Here is a 10,196-nt window from a genome sequence, read left to right as displayed (position 1 = left end):
ATCCTGATGCCATGTTCTTGTCATATAGTGCAGCTTCTCAGATTATTTGCTCAACAGACAGATCGAATAAGTATGGTGAAAGGACACAACCCTGATGCACACCCTTCCTGATTTTAAGTCATGCAGTATCCTCTTGTTCTGTTTGAATGACAGCCTCTTGGTCTATAATAGGTTCCTCCTGAGCATAATTAAGTGTTCTGGAATTCTCATTCTTTTCAACGTTATCCATAATTTATTATGATCCACACAGTTGAATGCCTTTGCCCAGTCAATAAAACATGGGTAAATATCTTTCTGGTGTTCATTCCTTTCAGCAATGATATCCCTCATCCCATGTCCTTTTCTGAATGTAGCTTTAATTTCTGGCAGCTCCCTGTCAATAGACTGCTGCAACAGTATGGGCTCATAAATGTAGGCTGAACAAGTACATTTGGCAGAGATACGGACTTTGGCATATCTCTCATGCATACAGTCACTCTTCTCAGAAAGCCATCTTCATATCCTAACAGAAGCATGGCAGGTGCTGTGTGGGAGTGTATCCACCTGTGGTCAGGACTGGGCTGAGCGGCTAGATTGAGGGGTGGGGTGTAGGGAAGTGGGTGACTCGGGCAGTCTGTCCCTTTCCCTGACTTATCAGCATACTCAAGTGATTTATTAATTTAAGAGACATTGAGCACCAGGTCCTGTTCTAGGCATTGATGACCCAGCAGGGAACAGACAGTAGACAAAATATCTACCCGAGTGGAGCTGACATCCTAGTGGGGGAGACAAATAATGACCACTAAGAGAAATTTAAGCAGGAATTTGTTGTTTTGTAACTTTGAGTAAGGTGATCCAGGCAGGTATCCCTGAAGACAGTGATAACTGGAAAGGGAATGAACCACGCAGATATGTGGGCAGAGAGCATTCCAGTGGAGATATCGGCAAGTATAAAGGCCCTGAGGCGTTTGGGAAACTTTGCTTTTACTATGAGTCATCAGAGTTCTGAGCAGAGGAGAGCCATGATCTGACTTACATTTTAAACCAGGGCTCAGTTTTGGCAGAGTTGAGTTTGAGATAGTCTGAAACCCACAAGTAGATGTTTGAATAAGCAAATACAGCCTAGTCTGTGCTGTCTACTTAACATGGGGCAAGGCCATGCCCACTGTCTCACTCTTCTCAGAGGACCCAGACACTTCCTTGTGCCATGAGGTAGCATAGTGCCTAAGGCAATTGATTGCTATCCAGAAGATTGGCTGTTCAAACCTACCAGCCACTCCGCCAAAGGAAGACTGGCTTATCTACTTCTGTAAAGACTTACCTCCTCGGAAACCCAATGGGAGTCGCTATGAGTTGGAATCAACTCGATGGGACGGAGGTTTTTTTTTTTTTTTTTTGGTTCTGTCCCCCTGTTCAATATCAGCACCATGGACAGCCCCAACTAGGCCTACCGGAAGCGCTGTCCACTGTGCTGACAGCTTTTTTTTTTTTTTTTCCCTCCTGACCAGGGAGGCGGCAACTCTACCACAGGAGTCTTAGGGGTGCGAGCCGTAGAAGCAAAAGCCTTGGTGGGTCACCCTGATTCTGTCCTTTCTCTCTCTAGCCCTGTCATAGCTCCCATCTCATTCACCATGACCCACTGTCAACTCCGCCACCTCCTTTGCCACTCCAGTCCCCCTAGCCTTCTCACTGTTGCTCGAGCACAGCAGCTACATTCCCACCTTGTGGCCTTTGCATTTATTGTTCACTCAGGTTTCAGCTCCAATGATATCTCCCCAGAGGGAACCTCCCTGACTACCCACTTTAAAGTGAAAACCATGTCCCAATCCCACAGTTATCCCATCTTCTTTCCTAGCTTATGTTCTCCTTATCACTTATCAATACCTAACATATCAGAGAGCCCAAGCCCTTAGCTAAACCCTTGGGTCCACAGTTTGGAATTCAGGAGTTTTTGGATTTTGAAAAAGTTAAAACCCATAGTGTTTTCAAGGCTGTGATCCTTCTGGAAGCAGACTGCCACTTCTTTCTTCTGTGTAGCAGCTGGTGTTAGCATTTCCATTAGCAGACAATTGCTTTAACCACTGTGCCACCAGGGCTCTTTTTTCCAAAAAGTAACATGGTGCAAATACTATGTATTGCATCTCACCCCAAGGGGTCCCGAAGCAAAATCCCCAAACCAATCAAGGTAGCTGCAGTGAAACATCGGGACATTCACATCAAGTCAGAGAAGAAAAGCTCTATGTGAGCTTGAGTCAGTTCAGGTCAGGTTTTGCTGCAAATGAGTGTGAAGAAAATGGTTTTCAGGCCCTTTGGAAATTTGGAATTTTGGATTTGTTTATTGTTTATTTCTCTTATTTATCTTCTCAGATGTTATAATGTGAGCTAGCTCCTGTACCTAAACAGCTTAAAGAGCTCTCGGCACACAGTAGGCACTCCATGAGTGTTTGATGAATGAATGAATGAATGCATGTGGGGGGAGAGGAGGAAAGCACACTGTCCCTTCCTGGTTGCTGGATGATTCTGTGCCCTGATTGGTCTCTCTGAACCCTCTCTGAGCCACAGTGAGGTTTGTGGCTCCCTTGCTCCCCTGCCCTCCCTGGGCTTCAGCTCAGTCCATGAGGTTGGGGCTCAGGGGACACATCAGCACCCCTGCTGTCCTATGTGGCTTGATTCCTATAGCCCCTCAGCATCCCCCATCCTTGTGAGTACCCCCAAGCTCTCCTCACTGTTTTCCCCATGCCTTCTGACCTGGCTGCAGCCACAGACTAGCTGCTCTGGGGAATAAAGGCATGTGAGGCCTCACTTGTCGCCTGTTTATGTGCCTCACATGGGGCTTATGGGGCTGTCCACACTTGACAGATGAGCAAACAAGGGCACAGAGAGGTTAACTCCTCGGAGGTCTCACAACCAGGAAGTGGTGGAGCCAGGATTTAAACCCAAATGGCTTGTCCCAGAGCCCCACACTGCCTCTCCACAATAGCCCTCAGACACACTGTGAAGATACACCCATATCCAGCCTTACTGACATCTAACCCATGGTTAAAATCCTCTACACACCACCACTTGGGGGAGGAAAGAAGGTGGCCAAAATTCTGTTATAAACAGGTCTTTATTAAAGATGAAAAGCCAGATCTTTATTAAAGAGGAGGGGGCAGGAGGGGGGGCAGTATTTCCTCTGCCCACTGCCTTTGCCTGCCCAGGGTTGGGGAGCCCTCCCTGTTTTGCCCATGCCCCCCATAATGGCACATCTGCACGAGGCTAGAGCATGGGGGACAGTATGCAGAACAGGGGTGAGTTCGAAGAAAAAGTCTCTCCCCACAGCCCTAATAAATAACAGAGGGTTTGGAGTGACCTGGGTACAGGCGAGGGGAGACACAACACCCTGAACCCCAAACCAGGGCAAGCCCTGAAAAAGTGGGGAATTAGGAGGGATTGTGTGAGAGGTGGTAGATGGAGGAGGAGCTGAGAGAGGAAGGGGTCCCCAAGGACCCTGCCCTTGGGGAGCCTGCCCCTCACCCTCTGGCTGGACTCTGATTCTGAGAGAGAACCCAATGACAAAAGATTGCCCCATCTCTCTCCTCTCCTTTGCACTTGCTTAGACATGGGCGGTCCCCCATTGGCTGGAATCATACCCACCCACCCTAGAAATTCTAAAAACCAAGGGTTCCTATTGGTCAGACACTGAATACTGGCTGGAGTTGCCCTCCTGCCTGAGGAGGCTAAGACTAGGGGAGAACTCCCATTGGCTGGAGTAAACTCCCTTTGTTTAGAATTCAGAGAACTGGGGGCTCCAAGGGCCAGGCAGGCTTTTGCCCTTAAAAGGGCAATCCCAGGGACAAAGACCCACCTCCCAGTTTTGCCCACTTAGACGTCCCAGAGGGCCAGGAAGGCAGGGAGATCTCCCATGTCTTCCTACCATCCTTAGGTGTCTGGGCCTGGCGGTCTGGGGGCAGAGGGCTTTGGCACTGACAGGGCATACACAGGCACAGGAACTCATGGCAGGGAAGAGATGGGGGCTGGGCAGATTCTGGTGGGTGGGTGGGTGGGCTTCACAGCAGGTGGTCACGGCTTGCAAAGAGGTAAGGGCTGAAGTTGTCCCGGTGAAAAGGGGAGGAATAGAGTCCACTGAGGGTGTACAGGTCCCGCAGGAGGGGTGTGGGTAGCAGCAGCTTCCGGCCACGTCCACCACCCCCGCCTGGCCCCCCAGGCCCGGGGGAGGAGGGTGAGGGGCCCTGGCTGGGGGTTGGTGCTGGCAGGGGTAGGGGCAGTGGCAGGGGCGTCGGCTCAGATCTCAATCGAGGGCGGGGAACACGGGGTGAAGAACACATGGCTGGGGCCCTGGAGGACACGCAGCTGGGAATCAGGTGGCCACGGCGGGTGCAGTTCTGCGGCTCTGGGGGGTCAGGAGTTAAAGGTCAGGGGGTCCAGAAAGCTTGCAGGGGGCCACGAGGGCATGGGAGAGACCTCTGTGGCAGTGACAGCCCATCTGGAAGACCACCTCCCTTTATCCTCCCACTCCCCCCACACTTACTGGATGGGGTGAGCCGTGCCGGTGTCGAATGCGGCCTGCAGGCCTCGGGTTCCTGAGACAAAGAGGCAGAAGGAAGAGGCTAGTGGGCCCTCTGGGCCCTGCCGGCCAGGGCACAAGGGGCTTAGCGGGTGCAGAGCCCCATGGAAGATACAATCAGAGTTCTCAGGATATGTCTCTTCAGGAGAGACGGGGTGTAACCTTCTAGTTGCAAGGCTCATGACCACAGAAACCAGCGATTCCTCCACCTCCCCATGGCTCTGCTCTGAGATGCCCACCTCTTGCCCCACTTCTGCATCCATGGCCTTCCTCCACCCACCACCCTCTCCAGCCGGAGCAGTCCCCGGCTCCCCTTACCTGGGCTACACTTAACTTTTCGAGGGGGTTGTCCATGGTGGGGGCTTGGCCCAGGTCCTCCCAAGGGGAGAGCCTTCGGCCAGAGGGCAGCCGACTCTGGAAGTTGTGCACAACGCAGGTGACCTGGGGCAGACGGAGGGAGAGAGCTCTGTGTCAGGACTAAGGCCAATCAGGTAGGAGTTATGTAAATACGATCCCCATTTTGCATTGAGTTTATGCTAATGGTGGTAGACTATTTTAGAAAAGGATAGCAATGATGTTGGCAAAACATGAAAAATGTCATCAATGTCCCTGAGCTGTAAATGTGGAAGTTATGTTGGTGAATGTCTTGTTGTGTATGTTTTCACCACAATAAAAGTAGGAAAAAAAAAACTCCCCATTTTTCAGATAAGAAAACTGAGGCTTGGGTTTATGAAAAATAGCTAACATTTTTATGGCACTTACTATGGGCTGGGAGCTCTGGTAGCACAGTGCCTAAGGCATTTGACTGCTAACCAGAAGGCTAGCGGTTCAAACTCACCAGCCACAAATCAGGAAGGAAGGTTGGGCAATCTACTTCTGTAGTGATAGTGCTTCAGAAACCCAAGGAGGGGTTGCTATGAGTCAGATCTGACTCAACAGCAGTGAGGTTTTTTTTTTTTTTTTTTCTTTTTATTATGGGCCAGGGCTGCTCTTTCCACCTTACTGAGAGGTTAAAAAAAACAAAACAACTCACTGCTGTGGAGTCGTTTCCTACTTACAGTGACCCCTCCTTGGGTTTCCAAAACAGTGTCTCTATGGAAGTAGACTGCCCAATCTTCCTTCTGAGGAATGGCTGGTGGGTTTGAACCATCAGCCTTCTGGTTAGCAGTCAAATGCCTTAGGGTCTATGCCACCAGAGGTAGGTACTATAATTTCCCCACAGGGCCAGAACTAGGATGAGATGAGTGAGACCAAGTTATGCAAGGGCAGGATCAGATCCCATCTTTATTTAAAAGTTTGATATTTTGTCCACAGTGATGCCTGGCATTAATTTTCACACACGAAATTACTTTGTTAAACTACTATTGATCTTGATTACCGAGTATTTTCACCCTGAAGGTGCGTGCCTCATTTGCCTCATCCTGGTCCCATTCTGTCATCCCATTTCACAAATGAGAACATGCAGGCACAGTCAAGTTAAGGGACTCGCCTAAGGTCACTCAGAGTCCACATCCTTAACCATTATAAGATCCTGCCTCTTGGGTCAGGGGGCTGATGGGGGCTCCCAGGCTAGGGGGAGGAAGAAGGGGACTCACCAGGAAGGTGGCAATGGCTGCTCCAGTCAGGAAGCCCGCCAGCACATCGGACCAGTGGTTTCGGTACTCAGCCACACGGACCACGCCCACCAGGAAGGCGGGGCACAGCAGGGCCAGGCAGAGAGAGGGCTTCACCAGGCGGGAGCCCTTCACTCGGAACACGAGAGTCACGTACATCTGTGGGTTGGGGACAGGTCAGGGGACTCATGTTCTTGGAGGCGCAGTAACCACACTCAAGTGGACACCTCCTTCTGGGCTAGGGAACGTGGCTGCGTGACCAGAGTCCCAAATGTTGTCATGGGGCTAGATGGCATGTCAGGGGCTCTAGCAAAAGGAGCCACAGGAGATAAAATTCAGGGGAGTGTTTCCGGGGGATGCAGTCACAGATGAGGAAAGACACTTGATGAGTTAGGATGTGGCTACAGACACCAGAAGGTTGAATCAGGGACAAAGGGGGACAGGTCTAGGAGCTGCAGGAGGTGGGGTCACCAAACTCCAGTGGACTACTGATAGCGCTAGGAGCACCCGGACAACAGAAAAGAGTCATAGGAACAGGGGCCCTGTGCAACAAGGGCAACAGGACAGAATCAGAAAGTCCTAACACTGTTAAGAGTCAAGGGCGTGGCCAGCACAACAAAGGGCAAGGTCAAGGCCTTCAGGGGAGAGGCAGGAGCTCCAGGGGGGGCAGCCTCACAGGCTCACCGGCCCAATCAATCTCCCAGCCAATATCTAAGACCTGTAGCATCGTGGGGGCACAGTTAGGCTCCAGGAGGTACAAAACGTCTCTCCAGGGACGTGTCCTGATCCCACAAGACCTCTCTTGGGCATGGCATTACTGGGTGAGGGACGTGGCCAAACGTAGAGGAACACACAACCAGGAATTCAGCCACAGACTCAGGCTCGGGGGTGTGGCCAGGATCCGAGGGGAGGAGTCAGAATATACAAGGGAGGCAGGCTCCGCCCTGGGGGTGGTGTCACAGCCCCGGGGCGTGGCCTCCCTCGCGGTAGGACTCAGAGGCTCGGCCCCAGCAGCATCTCAGTGCAGCAGTCCACTGGGCCCTCTTTCTGAGCTCGCAGCACCTGAGACTCACCGCGGTGTAGGTGACTGCGTAGGCGCAGAGGGCCGCGTCCTTGCAGGGGAAGGCTCGGCGCGCGGCGGCCACGAGGCTGGGGCTGCCGGCGCAAGCACCCTGGTCCGTGACGAAGCGGTCGGGCCCTGGCCGGTCAGGCGAGGGCGGCAGGCAGCCCAGAGCCGTGTAGTTGGGACGGCAGACCGACAGAAAATGCGGCGTGGGGTTGCCGGTCACCACTTGCCCCGCGTTGGCGAAGATGGTGGTGGTGAAGAGGCCGAAGGCGTAGACCCCTGGGGGGAAGAGGAACTTCACGCCTGTGCCCCGCCCCCCCATCCCAAAGATCTCTTCCTGAGCGCTCCCTTACCGTTCACTGGGCCACTGGTCTCCCTATTTCTGTGACCACTGTTAAAGCACAGCTGAGACAACCCCCCAACGTTGTTCCCTGTTATAGCTGGGCCAAGGTCCCCCTTCCCTTGAGACCTCTGTCTCTCTGAGAGCTTCACTATGTAGGGAGTGAGCCCTCCCTTGGACAGCCAACACACTGCATCAGGGTTAGGCCTGTGTCCTAGATCCTAGGACCACCCCAGTGGCATGTCTGGCTGATCACATTCTCCCCCGGGACCACCAGGAAGTCTCAATTGGTTCTCTAGCCCTCTACTCCATGGTCACCCATTATAGCTGAGACCCCACTGTGTTGGCCTGAGCCTCTGCCCCCTTTTCTGCCTAACACTCCCCTTGTAACATTTTCGGACCCTCCTCCTACAGCTGCCCACCTGGCTGGACTAGGCCCTGCTCATGCCCCTGGAACCTCCATTATGTCCAGCCTGAGCCCAGTTCCCTCCCTGGCCCTGAAGTCCCCATGATGGTAATCCTAAACCCTCTTTCCCCTGGAATAATAATGACTAAGCTGGGCCCTCAACCCTCTGTCTCTGCTCCCCCTCATTACTACAGGACCGACCCCTGGCCACACCACTCACCCAGGAAGCGGACAAGCCTCCGCAGTGGGGGACTGAAGCGGCAACAGGCCCCAGACACAATGGTGCTCTCTCCAATGATGGGGATGGCGGAGGGTGGTGCAGGGAAAAAGGCACGTGCCAACTCCCCCAGCAGAATCTGTGGGCAAGACCAAGGCAGACTTTTCCTGGCCCTCTCGTGCCTTTCACCTCCTGCCTCCTGTGAGGTCCTTCCCGAAGCCTGACCAAGGCCACCCCAAGGTCTCACCGTGAGGGTGGGCCCAGCGGTGACCAAGGCGTAGATAAGGGCAGGGGGTGCACGGCTGGCAGCCTCAGGGCCTGGGTAGGGCTTAGCATATGTACTGTCATAGCAGAAGAACCCCTGGGTGTGCACGGGGAAGGTGTCCGTGAACTCCAGGCGGTAAGCAAGCAGGACCACGACGCCCAGCAGCACCGACTGTCGGCAGAGCAGAGAGACACAGGGAGAGAAGAGACAGGGTCAGGGCCTGAGCTGAGGCAGGTGAAATGGAGACACAGAGATGCAGAGAGAAGAGAGATGGGGACAGAGACAAGGGAGAGAGACATATCAAGACTGAGGTAGCAAAAAAGGCATAGACTAATAGGGGCAGAGAGAGATGGCGAGGAGGAAGAAAGAAGAGTCAGGGCCTGGGAGAAACAAAAAGAGATGGACAGAGGAAGAAAGAGAGAGAGGAGATAGGATGAGGGAGGGAGTGTGGTCTGGGTTCAGACCAGAGGGAGAGCGAGATGATGGGTTGGGTAGTGGAGGGACAGAGCAACAGGGAAAAAAATAGTAATATTAGTAGTAGTAATCGCACCACCACAGGTATAACCTTTACTGTGGGCTGGGCATCATACTAAACATTTTTCATGAATTAGTCCATTTTAACCTTATGACAGCCCTAGGAGAGAGGGATTCTAATGATGCCCATCTTACAGATGATGAAACTGAAGCTCAGGAGGGAGGGTATGAGAGGGACTCAGAGCCCCTCAGTAAGGACAGGGCAGAGTGGTCCTGGAACTCACTCTGCAACGTCCAAGTCCACGCTCATCACCACCTCTTAAGAGAAAGTACAGCTATAGAGACAAGGAGTGAGAGATCAGGGAGAAAGGGGACTGACGCCAGGGAGATGGGAAAATGGGTACAGGCGGTGACCTGGCAAGGCTGATGGACACGGAGGTTAAGGAGAGACGTAACAGAGGCAGAGACAGGAAGGCAGGGGCACCCCTCAGGAGGGTTGCGGAGGGTTTCTGGGTGAGGAATACTGTCCTCACCTCCACGAAGACAAAGCAGGGAATGATGGAGAAACTCCTCTTCAGCTGGGGTCTCCCTCCCGCCATGATGAAGGCCCGGCCTGCAGAGGAGGGAAGGGGTGGGACCGCCCGCGCAGGCCGCGGGGCAGGGTCACCGAGATCCTGGCCCCTCCCCCGAGTCTGACTCCGCCTCCAGCGCTGTATGGCCACGCCTCTGTATAGCTAGTCCCGCCCCCGTTGGCCCCTGCCCCTGCCCATTGGAGACATCTACCTCACTTGATAGCCGGCTTTGCCCTGGTCCCGGACCTCAGAGATATAGCAGTGGTCCCTCCTCTCGACAGTCCACTTAAAAGATTCGGATCCCACGCCTTTTAGGAGAGACTCTCCCCCACTACCCTCAATTTGGACCCTTTCCTTGGCCTTAAGAAGGGACTCCTTAGCTTTATGAGAACTGCTCCCCCAGGGCATTTAGAAAGGCCTCCCAACACCCTAGCTTTTAGGGGACCCCATACTCTTCCCCCACGTACTTTACAGGAGATCCCTGCTCCATGCCATCCTCCCCGCCGCACCCTCCCCCCGGCCACTCACCCGACCCATGACATCCACAGGGGCCACTCTCTCCTCCCTCCCCCATCTGTGTGTGTCTGATGCGGGCTGATGGCCAGGACCTCGTTCTTTCCCAGCTGCCTCTCCCTCTCTCCCTCCCACCCCTCCTCCCAGCCCCGTCTGCCTCCCAGAGTCTTGCGGGGGCTAGCCT

At 53.5% G+C, this 10,196-nt stretch overlaps 1 protein-coding gene across 1 annotated transcript; it reads right to left on the bottom strand.

Annotated features, from left to right (window-relative positions):
- Positions 1-4,028: 4,028 nt before the first annotated feature.
- PLPPR2 (phospholipid phosphatase related 2) lies at positions 4,029-9,526 on the bottom strand. The gene is made up of 8 exons (XM_042782655.1): positions 9,461-9,526; positions 8,436-8,624; positions 8,192-8,327; positions 7,233-7,504; positions 6,142-6,318; positions 4,865-4,987; positions 4,511-4,562; positions 4,029-4,372 (listed from the first exon to the last, which is right to left on the bottom strand). The coding sequence occupies exons 1-8, from the start codon at positions 9,524-9,526 to the stop codon at positions 4,029-4,031; spliced, it is 1,359 nt and encodes a 452-aa protein (XP_042638589.1).
- Between the last annotated feature and the right edge of the window lie 670 nt (positions 9,527-10,196).

The sequence above is a fragment of the Orycteropus afer genome, unplaced genomic scaffold (genome assembly GCF_000298275.1).
Source record: "Orycteropus afer afer isolate SDZICR_OR568_19922 unplaced genomic scaffold, OryAfe1.0 scaffold00402, whole genome shotgun sequence".
Taxonomy (NCBI): domain Eukaryota; kingdom Metazoa; phylum Chordata; class Mammalia; order Tubulidentata; family Orycteropodidae; genus Orycteropus; species Orycteropus afer.
The sequence above is the reverse complement of the archived record's forward strand: the minus strand, read 5'-3'. Positions and strand labels throughout refer to the sequence as shown.